We start from the raw sequence: 16,628 nt of genomic DNA on the forward strand, positions 1-16,628 counted from the left end.
CAGCTATTTCCTTCATTTTAAAATAAATGACTTTACTAGCTGGAGGGTGAAATTTGCAGAATGATTATAAGGCCGAGAAAAATGCTGCAAATTGTGTCGGGACCGCAGGCGGCAACATGCTGCCAAGGTTCAATTAAAGACCCAATCAGACCCAATCAGGCAACAGTTCGCTCTTGGTGTTCTTGCTGAACAGAGGATCTGCTGATTAATTTTTCCCTCTAGGAACCAAAATTGATCTCAGTCAGATTTCTTTTCATTGATTACTTGGCATAATCGAGTTGTTTAATTTCTACATCATGCTCTCTCATCAGTCATCTAATTGGTGAATCAATAACGGCAAACCAGGTTACGGATGGTTGAGAGTGAATGATGATGTTATAAAGCAGAGTTTATGGATATGATCGCAACCTTGAAATTAAATTATAGCCTTCTTATTCACCGTCCACTGACAGTTCTTTTCCAAAATAATTACCCCTCTTGTTTTTCCCACTATCCTAATTTTCTTGTCTGACATCCAGGACTGGGCGAGCAGGAGTTTCCTTCAACAAAATATCTGGAAGATTGTCTTCGCTTCCCACCACAGACCCTGCTGCCCAGCCCCCCGACTCCAGCCCTCTGCCTGGCAACTGTTCAAGGCTGACCCAGACTTTCCACAACTTTGGTGTCATATCTGACCCTGAGAGGAGTTTCCGGCCATGTGTCTGCAACACCGCTTAAGGCTGCCTCTTCCCAGCTCTGTAACATCACCTTATTCATCCCCGCCTTAATTCATCTGCTACTGAAACACTCCTGTGTGCTGATATGCCTAGGGGCTATACCATAGTTGGATGGTGCGCGACCTCCAACCAGCAGGTGGCGGTCGGTACAGACACACCATGGGGTCTCTAGAACAAGGTCATGTGACCTGTGACTCGGATACAAAGGGAGACACATTTGGCCATCTTGTGAAGAGGTATGAGAGGGTAATAAGACATACAAGTGAATGGTCAGTGCGAGGTGCAAGTTCAAGAGGAATAGATAGCAGACTCCATGATAACGTGCTCTGTATCAGATTGCTACCTTCCCACACGAGACTCAATAAAAGATTCTGGTTTGGACAAGTCAAAATGTTTGGTGGATTCCTTCGTAAAGTACAAAGGACCAAACACAACATTATCCATACCTTTCTGGACTTGACTATTCCAATACACTCATGACTTCCCTACATTCTACCCCTCATAAAATTGACATATTTGAAAACTCTGCCATCCATATCCTAACTCGCGCTAAGTCACGTTCACTCATCACCCACTGACCTACATTGCTTTTCCAGTTAAGTAACACCTCAATTTTGAAGCCCCCATCCTTGTTTTCAAATCCTTCCATGCACGATCTTGCCTCTTCCAATCTCCTCCTCCGGCACTACAACCCTCCGAGATATCAGAGCTCTGGCCTCATGAGCATCCTGATTTTAATGGCTCCCATCACTGGTTGGATCACGTGCCTTCAGTCGCCTAGGCCCGAGGCTCCGGAAATCCCTCCATAAACCTCTCTCTGTTATAAATGAAAGCAGAAGACACTGGAGAAACTCAGTAGATCTGGCAACATCTGCGGAGAGAGCAGCAGAGTCCTTTCGAGTCCATGCGTCTAATCTTCGGAGCTCTCTTTCTGCTTCTCTTTCCTACTCTGAGATGCTCCTTAAAGTCCACCTCTTTGATCAGCTCTTTGCCCACCTCACCTAGCACCTCCTTCTGTGGAGATTTTGTTTCACAATGACCCCGGGAAGTTCATTCTGTTGAGGCCGCTATATAGATTTTAGTTCTTGTTATTGTTGTCTGACAAATCGAAGCAAAGTCTTAATCTCTGGATATTTACTTGTCTCCCTTTGCTGGATCCTCACTGGCCACGTGTCTGAACCATCAGCTACCCATTTAATGTGCACATGTGTAAACATAAATTGACTATTTATCCAGTTCGACTAGCTGAAACTACACTGGCCTGATTTTTCCAGACAATATTCCCACACCGTTGAATGCATAAACTGTGGTTCAATGATTGTATTTTCACCTGTGAATAGGATGGTCCCAGTAAGGGGGCAGATTTCCTTCACTATAGAAGATTATGGAACCAGATGTGTTTTTCATGGGGCCCCATTGCTGATGCTAGCTTTTTAATTCCACATTAATTTAATAAACTGAATTTAAATCCGCCAGCTGCCACTGTGCTCTTTGAACGCATGGCTCTGCTTCATTAGCCCGGGCCTCTCGTTTATTAATATAAAAACAGAACATTCCGGAAACAATCAGCCTGTCTGGCACCATCTGTGGAGAGAGAAACAGAATTAACATTTTGGTCCATGACCTTTCATCAGCAGTGAGAAAAATTAGAAATGCAATTTGTCTCGCACAAGTGAAGGGTGGGGGGCAGGGGGAACGTTGTGGGGGGGGGGGGGGTGGAAAGAGTGGGAAGAACATCAAAATTGGATCTCTGGCATTAGGATGAGGGATTACATGATAAAATGTCTCCTGGCCCAAAGTCAAGGGAGTGGCAATGGGCAGAGTGAAGAAAGAAAAGGTGTGTCTAGATGAGGTGTGAATGGCAGGATACCAAATGTGAAGTAAAGGGACTAAGAAAGAAACAAGAGGAAAAAATGGACCAGCAAAATGCACGAGTTTCTGAACTAAAAGTGTTGAACTCATTATTGATTCCAAGGGGCTCCAGAATACACATCAAAAGTTGCGGTGCTGTCTCTTGGAGCTTGCACCCCCATAAATCCCTAACCCTCCCCGATCGGCTTCATTCCCTGTGGATGTTTTGTTGTATAATTGACCTGTTAATAGTGCTTAACATTTGTGGATCGTTGTCAAGCATCACTGTCAGGGCAGAACAATATACAATGTGGGAGAAAATCAGAACATGCCGTTCGGTAATTATAGAATTCTTGGGAGGAAAATGTCACCTTGGATTATGGTCCTCAGGGTTCTCCAGCACTTGGGGTTTCCTCGTGTCATATCTGCGTCTATCATAGATTCATTGATATAGATTGGTTGTCAGAATTAGTCAACAACTCCCATTATTGTTGAAACACACGACTATCTCAATGGTAGAAGGTGTGTTAGTCAGCCGATCCTGTCTTCCTGTTTAATGTGGAGGAGAAAGGTGAAAATCTAAGGTTGCCAATCATAACGTTGAGCCTTTGAGGCCCTACCAGAAGATGAGGTGCTGTTCCTATGCCGGGCTTCACTGGAGCAGTGCAGCAGGCCAAGGACGGACATGTGGCATGAGAGAGTGGTGCTGAGTCAAATGGCAAACAACAGAAAGATTGTCGTCACACTTGTGGACTCAGCAAAGGTGTCCCTCAAAGCGGTCATTCAGTCTGCTTCTAGACGCCCCAATGTAAAGGAGACCCATAGATATATTGCCTCAATGAAAACCACCCTCTCTTCCCCCCCCCACCCCCTTTCACACCAAGCCATCTGTTTTCTGTTCATAAAGTTACTATATTCTGTCGCAGTTTCGACAGCTTTAACACTTTCTCGCGCCCTTCAGTTCTGATGAAGAGTCAACGGACTCAAAACATTAGCTCTGTTTCTCCCATGAGCGATGCTGCCAGAGCTGCTGAGTTTTCCCAGCGTCCTCTGTTCTTTTTTCAGATTCCAGCATCGGCGTGAACTTGCTTATTTTCCTGGTTATTTTGCTTTGCTGAATGTGTGGAATTCACCACCCCAGAGTGCAGTGGATGGCGGGAAATTAAATAAAATCTGAGGAGGAGTTAGGCAGATTTTTAATTCGTAGTGGGGTGAAGGGTTATGGAGAACGGGCAGGAAAGTGGAGTTGAGGCCTAGAGGAGATCAGCCATGATCATGTTGAATGGCGGAATGGGCTCGAGGGGCCGAATTGCCGACTCCTGCTTCTAGTTCTTATGTTCAATTTACTATTTCCATCTCATTTAGTATTAAATATTCTATGTGTGTTTTTTACATCGGACATGGGCATCGCTGGCAAGGCCAATATTTGTTGTCCAACCCTAATTGCCCTTGAACTAAATGACTTGCTAGCCCATTTCAGAGGGAAGTTAAAAGGCAACCATATTAATGTGGAGCTGGAGTCACATGTAGGCCAGACCAGGTAAAGACGACATATTTCCTTCAATAAAAGACATCAGTGGACCAGGTGGGTTTTTACAACAATCAATGGTAGTTTCACGGACTAGCTTACAATTCCAGATTTTTTATTAATTCAACTTCGATTCCACTCGCGGCCACAGTAGGATTTGAAACTATGCCCCCCCCCCCCCCCCGACAATTAGCCTTGGCTTCTGGAATACTAGCCCATTAGACCCCCCCCCCCCCCCCCCGCCTCCCTCGCCTCACCCTGGATGTTGCTTTGAATTAGTAGGATGTAAGATTCCTTCCTGTTTATTTCCTTATTTTTATCCTTTTTTTTTGTTTTGCCGTTATCATTTTTGATCCATGGATGATTAATGGACATTCGTCTTTAAGTCAAGCAACAAAATTCAGAAGGTACAGGAGAGAACACTATGCTCGTCTCTGCTGGTTTGACCAGGAGCTTCAGGCCTGTTGGCACCAGAGAGAAAGAGATACGTGGAACTTGGTTTGGTTTGCCCAAAAGGTGGCACAGTAACGGGTGGTGATTGGATCCTATCCTATTGGAATGATTTTCAGAGTCCTAAGGAGTTTCAGTTTGTCTCCTGAAAGCACAGGTAGAAGGTCCCTCTCTCTCTCTCTTACGTGTTCCCTCCAGAAAGAGAACCTGCATGAATGAATCTACAGGACAACCATTACAGGCTGCAGACCCAAGACAAGCACCTCCTCTCTCTCTCCAGGAAGTCTGTGGGTGCTGTATTTCTGAAACTCCAGAGACTGGAATGAATCTATAATAAAAACAACAAAGTGAAAACAAAGTTTGAAGAGGAGTAAATTCCACTATCAAAAACAAATAGTCTTTTTCCCTTTTACTTATGGTTTTATTACCTTTTTCTTCCTCTCTGTGTTTGTCTGTCTTGTGTGTGTGTAGAGGGTGTGGGGCAAGTTAAAGTGCGGAATTAGGTATTAGATAATAGTTAACAAGTTGTATTTGCTGTATATTTCATTACAGCCCTTGTTATAAATGAACAGTAATTGTGTTTACATTTACAAACCTGGTGACCATAATTATTGGGCAGCCAAGGGCCAAAGACATAGAACATACAGTGCAGAAGGAGGCCATTTGGCCCATCGAGTCTGCACCGACCCATTCAAGCCCTCATTTCCACCCTACCCTCGTAACCCAATAACCCCTCCTTACCTTTTTGGTCACTAAGGGCAATTTAGCATGGCCAATCCACCTAACCTACACATCTTTGGACTGTGGGAGGAAACCAGAGCACCCGGAGGAAACCCACGCAGACACGGGGAGAACGTGCAGACTCCGCACAGACAGTGACCCAGCAGGGAATCGAACCTGGGACTCTGGCGCTGTGAAGCCACAGTGCTAGCCACTTGTGCTAGTGCTACCGTGCTACCCGAAGGCTTTGGGTAATTTTCTAAGAATTGTTGGTTAGTTCACTTGTGTTATGGTTCTGGGTCAAGTGGGGCTGGAATTAACCCTGCACTCGCCCAGGGTGTCGTAACAAGGATATCTCCTGATCTCCAGAACAGAGCTTCACATCCAGCGAGTCCGAAGATTTTTTCTCCCCATTGGTTGTAAGGGTTCTGGATGGAAGGTGTTTGGCCTGAAGACACGATGCAAGTTTTAGTGGATGTGATCCCACATTAAAAGGTTCCCCTAATTTGGCACCAAGGTAACCTTGAACAAAAATACAGCACGGACTGTTCTGAGGAATGAAAGAACATCAGGCCGGTCAAGTAATAAGATGTATTTCTAATGTTATGACTGGGCCCCATTTTGGGGGCAGACTAGATGGAATTCAACACTTAATTTGTACCTGATATGGAAAACCTCATCCATTGGAAGGCAATATGAGGAGTTCAAAGAGCGTGGCACACAATTTTCTGACCACGATTGAAAAATCAAGCTTGGCATGGATCTTAGTTTTCCAGGATGAATATTGGTCCTGGCAGACTTCCCAAAGCATGCTTACCCAACCCTATCACCTGATGGGGTGGGTGGTGGGGGGTTTGCAAATGGCAAATTTCAGAAAGATAAGGTTTGGCACAACAGTAAAAATGATTCAAACAAAAAGCTGACTTATAATAAGAAAGAACTTGCTGAGAAATACAACTTGCTCAAAACTGGCTCAACATGGAAGGAAGCAGCGAAATGCAGGCTGAACCTGGAGCACTGAGAATGTGCCCGGAGCTGAAACCCATGGGGAAAAGCGTGGAGAGCGGCAGATGCACACACTCTAGAGTTGCCGGTCGTCACTGTTCCTTCAATCACAACTTGTTTCTCTTCCCGTGTTTGTGCCTGATGGACTCATTATTGAACCTATTAGCAGCAAACATGGGAGAGAGATTGGAAGAGCAGTGCCCTGCAGAAATATTAAAATCCACTGAATTGTCTGGCCAGCATTTTCAACAAACACTCCGAGTGCCACGTGGAGGGGGGGCAAGGTCCATCTCACACCTGTCATGTGAGAGTACCTTAGGAAATGGGTGTTTAAGAAATGTACCTCTAAGAAATGGGTGTGTATCAGTGATATCAGAGTGTGGGTGGAGCTGGGCTGTCCGTCAGCCTTTTACTTTCGTTTTAGGCTGTTTGCTGCAGGGTGTGTTTTAGATTTGTTTTCAGTGTTGGAGCTGAAGCCAAACCAAGCAGGTGTACTGCTGTTCTCCCTGCCATAAAAATACTATCTCTTGATCATTTGGTGAATTCAGAATTATAAATGTACTCATTATTGAATGTAAACCTGGTGTAGTTCTGTTAAAAGGTGTTTCTTTTGTCTTCTGGATGTTGTTTGGGAAGTTATTAAGCATTACTTAATGTTGTATTCTTTGGGGGTTGTATTTGAATCGATGGTTGCTAAGATGTTCACTATGTTTTAAAAAGGTTAACTTGAGTTCATAAAATAAACATTGTTTTGCTTTAAAAAATACTTTTCCATTTCTGCTGTACCACAGCTGTAGAGTGGGCTGTGCACTCCCCATACCACAATCTATTAAAAGTTGTGGGTCAGGTGAACTCCATGATACACTTTGGGGTTCTCTAAACCCTGGCCCATAACAAATTGGGGAGCACACGGCCCACTCTAAAGAGAGAACAGCAGTACACCTGCTTGGTCTGGCTTCAGCTCCAACACTGAAAACAAAACTAAAACACACCCTGCAGCAAACAGCCTAAAACAAAAGTAAAAAGCTGACAGACAGCCCAGCTCCGCCCACACTCTGACATCACTGATAAACACCCATTTCTTAAAGGTAAATTTCTTAAACACCCATTTCTTAAAGGTACTCTCACATGACACATCTCAGTAATGGAGTTACCAACCATGTCAATCAATCACCATCAGGTGGCCTACATAGATGTGCCATACTTGGCCGGGAGATTCTTGATGTTAACATTGAATAGGTCAAAGGTGGAACACATTTCATTTCCCAACACTCGGCTCCCTCATCTTTATAACAAAAATTCTCTCTCTCTCTCTTACACGCACTCACACACATAAACATATGTGCACGCGTGTGCAAACACACATGAACACAGAGCCATTTTAACTGCACTGATTTGGGGGCAACAAACCTCACCATCGAAATGATCAAGAAACTTGCAAAATCTCCACAAAGGAACAAGTACACAAATTTATTTTTATTAATTAAATTGCAAGCACTTTCTTCCTACAGTCAAATGAAAGCCACTGTCAAGCTGTTGGCACATTCATTTACAAAAAAAAACAGAGTAATTATACAGCCTGCTACGAAGCATTCTTTGTGAAAATACAAAGACTAGTACCAGAAAGCCAATAGCGTTAAGTTATTACTGAATACAAGACATCATATATGAATCAAGGGACATGGATTAAATTGACACAACCTATAGATATCGCACAAAAGGAATCAAACACTACATTAAAATATTATAAGGAGAGTTGCAGCGTAATACTGGCAACATAGGAACCATATACTGCACACAGTACTGATACAGTAAGAGAGCCTAGTGTTAAAAGAAAACTTGCTGTCAACTCTCAAGAAACTATCCCCATATCTAGTGTATAACCATGCCACGAATAACAGCTACGTCGAAGTTCTTATCTAATACAGAAAACGCTTAGAAATTACCAAATGTTGCATGACAGTTACAGTATAAAGCAGATCTCAACCCCTTTTAACGTCATTAAAAATGCACTTACATCAGGAAACAGCTCACCATAGCCCACACTGGGCCCACGATATGGGCCAAAAGAAAAACGAACTAGGATTTCACTTCCAAAAACACCGATGGAGATCTTGTTCAGGCTACATGTTTTAGGGAGACACTGTACTGCGTACAAAGAGCAGTATCAATAGGCAATACAGAGTAAAATTCAACACACCCATTTTGGTCCAGAATCAATGGAACACTCCCAATGACTTTTTTTACTTTACAGATTTCACTGGCAGCTTTTTTGATTTTTTTTTAACCCCCTGTCTAAATATATAACATCAACTTTTGCCAATAGCAGCCAAATCACGTTCACAATGAAAAAAAATGTTTTCCCTTGTTGTCCCCAGTCATGTCAGACATTACATATTTTTACACGTGAGACTACTTTCATTCAACAAAGAACGCTTGATTAAACTGTCAATGGTTGGCCATTTAATCTGAAGCGGATTTATTGTTGTCGGAGTTGAATTGGGAACCATATGCCCCAAAGCGTTATCACCCACCCCGCACCCCCACCTTGGTTATGAAGTACTAAAGTCCTGGCAAATGGTGACAGTTAAGTAAAAGGCCCGGATGAAATGGAATGTGCGAGTGTGTGTCCTGTAGCAGTAAGCTCCTATGAAACGGGTTAACATTTGCGTCACCTACTGTGAAGCTGTGAGGAGAACATTTGTTATTCAGTCAGCCACTCGTTGGGCCTTGTTGGTGCCTTTGTGTTTCGATGAAACGTCCACTCTCCCTGCAAGCTCCAGGCCACTGGCGAGCAGCCCTCGTGAGGAGGACAGGAGGCGGCGGCTCACCGCCAGCACCACCTTCTCAGGGGCAATTAGGGGCGTATCAACAAATGCCGGCCTAGCCAGCGACGCCCACATCCTGTGAAAGAATTTTAAAAGAACAGGCGAAATCCAATTGCGCTTACTTAAAAACATCCCCACAATCATAAGGAAGGAAAACAGAAGTGGGCATGCTCAGTCATCATGAATAAAGGGCTTTAACTGCAAATAAATGGAGTGAGAGGATCTCCAAAATTATAGCAAACCACCCATGATCCCATTTTATTAACATGACCTGACTGGGAATACAGAATTGACCTGTTAACATTCAAAAAGAGAAAAGGCAGGTTGAAGTTTCAGGTGTGGACCCTTTTCTTTTTTTGTGGCCCAGGATCCAAGGAATTTCCGGATGGTGAAATTTCCCAGTTCGGAAGTGGCACCGGTGCAGTCATCAATGTACTGGAAGCATTCCACCTATCCCACGAAAGAGCAGGTGTGGTGAAGATGCCCACAGGTTCCTGCAGTAACATCCATTTAATTGAATTTGACACATTTTGGCCACCATGCAGCAAAGGCCAGAATCACCAATGAGTTTCATCATTGAAGGCGAAAATCGAGGCAAAGATTCTTCAATTCCACGCATTAAAAATTAATATTCAATGTTCAACCAATGTAAGCCAGCGCCTTACCTATAATTATGTTGTTTTAAAAAATGAGCATGATTATTAGATCCAGGAATTCATCAGGTCACAAGGGTTTCAAAGTAATATCTCACATTAGGAAATCTTAAATAGTGAAAAAAGTAGCAAACCTGAAAATGACAGCAGATGATGTATAATGTAGAATTACTGAATCCCTGCCGTGCAAAAGGAGGCCATGCGGCCCATCGAGTCTGTACTGACCGTCTGAAAGAGCACCCCACCTAGGCCCAATCCCCGCCCTATCCCCACCCAACCTTTTGGACACTGAGCAATTTAGCATGGCCAATCCACCTAACCGGCACATTTTTGGACTGCGGGAGAACCCAGGGGGAATCCACGCAGACACGGGGAGAATGTGCAAAATCCACACGGACAGTCACTCAAGGCCGGAATTGAAACCGGGTCCCCGGTGCTGTGAGGCAGCAGTGCTAACCACTGTGCTGCCGTGCCGCCCCACATAAATGATTATCATGCTAGTTATCAAATTCCTCTCATTTAACCAAAGTGATAATCCATTCACAAACTCCATTAAAATGGCAGATAGTGGAATTTGATATGAATGCATTAGGCATTTGAATAATAAAGTCAGCCACAGTGATATCCCAAATTAAGTTTCCTTCCCCCCCCCCTTTCCCTTGATATATGGTCACATTACAAATTTCCTTTCTATAAAAATAAGAGAAGGACCGTTTTAAAAAATAACAGTTACAAATACCAAAAATCTCAAAAAATAAAATGATCAGAGGAAGAAAAATTTCAAAAGCCCGATGGAATTATGAGTGAAGCGAGGCCTAACCCCTCAACTAAATGGCAAGGCTTGCGGATTTTAAACCACTTTAAAAAGAAAACGTGTGGTCAAGTCGCATAGGAACTTACTGAACCAGTAACCAGGGTCGTGAGTCAATTGTTAAGCTTTAGTCAGACACAAAGCAGTGACTGGTGCAAGTGAGGGGACGGGACCTTTTATGTATAAGCATTTAACCGCTCTTTCGAACGGGTGGAATGGATGTCATGCAGCTCTTGTTCCTCCTTTGACTTGATGTCCTCGTATTTCTGCATCCGACAGGCATCTTTCACGTAGGCCCAGTTGGCCGAGAGCACCATTAGATAATGAACCTGTAAAAGACAAAACACAAGATGGGGTGACTTGAGTAATCAGCAAGATCAGTGACAGGGAAAGGTGGTTAATAGTTTATCGGACACATGTTCACACATACAGAGATACACATGCAGATTTATACATGCGTGCCCATGAACACATGTAAATGCATGCATGCGCACATATATATCCATTCATAAAGAACAAAGAAAAGTACAGCACAGGAACAGGCCCTTCGGCCCTTCAAGCCTGTGCCGATCATGCTGCTCTAACTGAAAAAAAACCTTCTGCCCTAACTCAGTCCGTATCCCTCTATTTCCTCCCTTTTCATGTACCCATCCAGATGCCTCTTAAATGTTGCTAATGTGCCTGCTTCCACCACATCCTCTGTCAGCACGTTCCAGGCTCTTTCCACTCTGCGTGAAAAACGTACCCCGCACATCTCCTTTAAACTTTCCCCCTCTCACCTTGAACCTGTGCCCCCTTGTAATTGATAATCCCAGCCTTGGAAAAAGCCTCTGACGATATACCGTGTATATGCCTCTCATAATTTTGTAGACCTCATCAAGTCTTCCCTCAGCCTCCTCCTATCCAGTGAAAACAATCCTAGTTTATTCAACCTCTCCTCGTAGCCAACACCCTCGAGAGCAGGCAACATCCTGTTGAACCTTCTTTGCATTCTCTCCAAAGCTTCAACGTCCTTCTGATACTGTGGTGACCAGAACTGCATGCAATACTCCAAATGCGGCCTAATCAAGGTTTTATACAGCTGCAACATGATTTCCCACACTTGTACTCAATGCCTCGGCTGATGAAGGAAAGCATGCCATATGCCTTCTTAATCACCTTGGCCACTTGTGTTGCCACTTTTAGGGAACTGTGGACCTGCACGCCCAGATCCCTCTGTATGTTAATGTTCCAAAGGGTTCTGCCATTTACAGTATAATTCATACCTCGATGTGACCCTCCAAAATGCATCACCTCGCATTTGTCCGTACTGACCTCCATCTGCCATTTCTGTGCCCAAGTCTCCAATGTATTTATATCCTGTTGTACCTTTAAAAATCCTCGGTACTGTTCAGCAACTCCGCCAATCTTTGTGTCATCCACAAACCTACTAATCAGACCACCCACATTTTCCTCCAGGTCATTTATATATACTACAAACAACAGAGGTCTCACCATTGATCCCTGCGGAACACCACTTGCTAGATCTCCATTCAGAAAAACAACCTTCCAACCACCGCTACTCTCTGTCTTCTATAACAAGTTAGTTCTGTTTCCATGTAGCCAGCCCATCCCAAATCCCATGTGAGTTTAATTTTTGTACCAATCTTCCAAGTGGGACCTTGTAAAAACACCTTACTAAAGTCCATATAAACTACATCCACAGGCCTTTCCTCATCAATTTCTTTGTCACTTCTTCAAAAAACTCAATCAAGTTGGTGAGACATGACCTTCCCCATACAAAACCATGCTGCCCGTCACTAACTAATCCATTTTCCTCCAAATGTGTATATATCCTGTCCCGCATTATCTTGTCCAAAAGCTTCCCCATTATTGATGTCAGGCTCACCAGCCTATAATTTGCTGGATTGTCCCTGCTTCCTTAAACAAAGGAATAAAATTGGCTATTTTCCAGTCCTTTGGAATCTCGCCCGGGTCAAATAGGATGTGACGATATCTGTTAAGGTCCCAGATATTTCTCCCCTTGCCTCCCGCTGTAACCTGGGATAGATCCCAGTCGACCCCGAGGACTTGTCTACCTTAATGCAATTTAGGATGCTCAACACTTCCTCCTTTGATATAGTGACGTTCTCAAGAGAGTTCACACACCTATCCTGATCGCAACATCTGTCATGTCCTTCTCCCTGGTGAATACTGATATAAAGTACTCATTAAGGATTTCATCCTCTTCCTGTGGTTCCATGCATTGTCCTTAAGTGGGCCTACTCTTTCTCTTGCTACCCTCTTGCCTCTAATATATGCATAAAAAGCCTGATATTCTCCTTGACCATGTTTGCCAAAGAAATTTCATGGCCCCTTTTAGCCCTTTTATCTTACCTGTTATACTTCTTGCATTGAGGCAAACGCACTCCAGACCTACAATCCCGCTGAGCCCTGTGGCTTCCCCCTGTCTGCTCTTACTCTGCGCTATGTTTATCTCAGTCTCACTTTTTCCCCCCAGTCTCTACACTTACTGGCCTGCTGTTCCGGTTCCCAGCCCCCTGCCACACTAGTTTAAACTCTCACATGCATGCAGTAACCTGCACAGAAAAACCGGTTCGGGGAATTATAGGGATTCGAGGGAAGGGTTAACATGCTGGGTGCCTTCACCCTCGCAAACAGAAGGCTGAGGGGATGTGACCAATAAAGAGGTTTTTAAATTGGGAAAGCTTTTGATGGACTGACAGAAAAATAATAGCCAAAGGTTTCACACAGAAGGAGATGCTCTCTGACTTAGTGGCAATGGTGCCAGAGGGCCGGATCTGGAAGTTCTGTCTCCATTTTTGCTGGGGCTGGTTTGTGTGTGGGGGGTTAAGGGGGGGAACGGGGGCAGATACTGATGTGGACACCTATGGTTCATGGAGGCAACTGCACAGGCAGCTGCTTCGGTCAGATCTGATTTTGGCTAGTGGGATTTCCAAATCATGAGTCCAGAACTGTTTTAAAATTAGAGGACACCATTTTAGGAGAGAGATGAAGAGAACTTTTTGGGCGGGATTTACCGACCAACCCATCACGTGCTTTTCGGCGATGGAGGCGGCCAACCAGCGGATCTACCGACCCCGTTGTCAATGGCATTTCCAGGTGACAGCACCCCTCATCACTGGGAAACCCGTGCGCCGGCTTGGGACCGGAATTTCCTGCCGGCGTGAACATCGCTAAATCCCGCCCTTTTTCTCTGACAGGGTTGCGTGACTTCGGGACTCTCTGCTGCAGGGGGCGGTGAAGGCGGGATCATTGGATATTTTTGACGGAGGTAGATAGATTTGTGTTAGGCAAGGGAATCAAAGGTTATCCTTTGCCTCTGCCTTAAAAATATTCAATGACCCTCACCCCCACCCTGTTCTGAGGCAGAGAGTTCGAGAGTCCCACAACTCCCTGGGAGAGACCATTTTTAGTAGGTGAAGATCTAAAGCTGCCAGAGTTAGTTGGAGGGGTAGGGTGTCCTTTTGTGGAATTAAGGTACCCTTTATCCTTTATCAGGAAACCTTTGGGAAAGGCCAGATTGCATAAACTAATTAGAAATTCCAAGTTGATTGGAACTATCAAAATAACTCTCAAGAGAGCTACCAGAAGATCTGCCAAATGAACATATGAACACATGAAGTAGGAGCAGAATTAGGCTATTTGGCCCCCAGAACCTACTCATCCATTCAACACTGATCTTTTTGTGTTTTGAATAGCACACACCTGTCTGCCCCGGCAACCTTTTAGCAACTAGTTATTATTCTTCCTTCCAAAGGGAAGAATTTCACATTTTCCAATGTTATATTCCATTTCCAGTTCTTTTCCCACTCTGCCTGCAACCTCCTTATGTCCACTTCACAACATAATTTCCTGCCTGTCTTTGTGTCACCCGCAAATCTAGATGCCGTACCTTTGCGCCCCTCATCTCAGTCATTGATAAAAATTGTATAAAGGTGAGACCCTGGCACAAACCCCTCTATTCATCATGTCTTGCCAATCAAAAAAAGACCTGTTTATGCATACTATTTGTTTTCTGCCAGCCAGCCAATCTCCTATCCATACTAATATGTTACCCCCCCCCCCCCACACCATAAGCTTTTAGTTTCCGCAATAACCTTTGATGTGGCACCTTAGCAAATGTCTTCTGGGAAATCCAAGTGTCAAGAACTGTCAAGATAACTGTCAAGAGAAGTAGCAAGATGTCAAGGCATTTAAATGTTGTACCCTTTAAATATTATTAAAAGCTATCTACGGTATTAAAAAGTGCTTGCTATTTCACTCAATCAGCTGACATAAGCCATCATTGTAGGATTAGTGCTGCATGAATGACTTAACAAACTCTCATTATCACAGTGGGGTGCAGGTCGGTTCTGTTTGATTGACAGCTCCTGGTGGTTACAAACACTTTGAAGAGGGACTATGAATAAAACTGCTTGTTTTTTTAAGGGAGTAAAATAAGTTAAATGTAGTGAATCATTTTTTTTATAAGTGAGAGTGTTTTCTTTTGAAATAGGGAATTCATCAACAGACACTTAGAACGTTTTACAATTCTCAGCATGGGTCCTGAGGTCTTCCCATGGTGGATACGGAGTGAGTTAACATGTGTAAGGGCAAAGAGTGGTTTGTGGGAGGCATGGGTTTGGCATTAAAAGGCATGAAAGTCCATGGGGGGGGGGGGGGCAGGTAGGTGGCATGAGGTGGTATAGGTTGGCTTGAATGGGGCCTGGGGAGGGGGTAACTTTTGCCCAACCTGCTGCAGCACCCGACAACCTTTGAATTCTTCCTGCCGTCGTATGTCAGGAATCCTAAAGTTCTGGCACAGTTTTTCTCGCGTCGGGTTTGCAGAGCTGGGAATTTTCCTGACTCTGCACTCCCGGCATGAGAGCAAACAAGCAAGCACTCAGGCCGAAGCCTCCTCTTGTGGGGAAGACCATCACCGGGGGCCATCAGTATAAGATCGGCACCCAGAAACTCAACAGCGAATTCAAAAGAAGCTTCTTTACTCAAAGAACGGTGAGAATGTGTTACCCTCTACCACAGGGAATGGTAGAAACAAATACTATTGATACTTTTAAGGGGGTTGCCCAGAAGCATCTGAGGGAATAAAAACAGAAAGTTCTGAAAAGAAAACGTCTGGCAACAACTGTGGAGAGAGAAACAGAGTCAACTTTTAGAACTGGAGGGAGATAGAGTGTCATTTCTATCTGCTTTCAGTTTTGAAGATGAGTCATAGAATCATAGACTCCCTACAGTGCAGAAGGAGGCCATGTGGCCCATCAAGTCTGCCCCAACCCTCTGAAAGAGCACCCCACCTAGGCCCACTCCCCCGCCCTATACCTGGAACCCCATGATTTCACCTAACCTTTGGGCAATTTAGGCAACCTTTGGACACCAAGCGACAATTTAGCATGGCCAATCCACCTAACCTGCACATCTTTGGACTGAGGGAGGAAACCCACGCAGACACGGGGAGAATGTACAAAAACTCCACACAGACGGTCACCCGAGGTTGGAATCGAACCCGGGTCTCTGGCGCTGTGAGGCAGCAATGCTAACCACTGTGCCACCGTGCTGCTTATACATACTCGAAACGTTAACTCTGTTTCTCTCTCCATAGAGACTGCCAGAACCTGCCGCATTTTTCCAGCATTTTCTGTTTTTTTTTATTCTGTAATATTTTGTTTCTAATTAAGCAGATGAGGGAAAGGGGAATAGAGATTTGCAATGGTCGTGTTAGGCGAGAAAAGAAGAGAGGAGACACAAATGGAGCATGCACACTGGCATGGGCTTGTTGGAGTGAATGGGCTGTTTCTAGGCCGTGTACACTATTGTAGTGATGACCTTTCGAAATGAAAGCATTCAATCTTGGCACTCCTGCAGAATAATAGGAAAACTGGTTCAAGATAGCCCTCCCCTTCACAATAACCTCCCGACGTTAGAGCCATGAACTGGAGATAGTGAGCTGGCCTCAAACAGACAGCTCACCCGGAGTCTAAACCACCTGAGATAAGTGGGGTATTGCGGGCAGGGGAGAGGAGGCATGGTGGCATGTATGTGTGG

At 44.4% G+C, this 16,628-nt stretch overlaps 1 protein-coding gene across 2 annotated transcripts in view; it reads right to left on the minus strand.

Moving 5' to 3' along the window:
* Window positions 1-7,725: 7,725 nt before the first annotated feature.
* Window positions 7,726-16,628, minus strand: part of gpm6ab (glycoprotein M6Ab) — a 317,594-nt gene continuing 308,691 nt past the window's right edge. For both annotated transcript variants that reach the window (XM_072515782.1, XM_072515781.1), the window contains one exon: window positions 7,726-10,891. In XM_072515782.1, coding sequence (XP_072371883.1) covers window positions 10,739-10,891 — 153 coding nt within the window. In that variant the 3' untranslated portion in view covers window positions 7,726-10,738. The remainder of the gene's footprint in view (window positions 10,892-16,628) is intronic.

Source organism: Scyliorhinus torazame, chromosome 9 (genome assembly GCF_047496885.1).
Source record: "Scyliorhinus torazame isolate Kashiwa2021f chromosome 9, sScyTor2.1, whole genome shotgun sequence".
In the NCBI taxonomy this organism is placed as follows: Eukaryota; Metazoa; Chordata; class Chondrichthyes; order Carcharhiniformes; family Scyliorhinidae; genus Scyliorhinus; species Scyliorhinus torazame.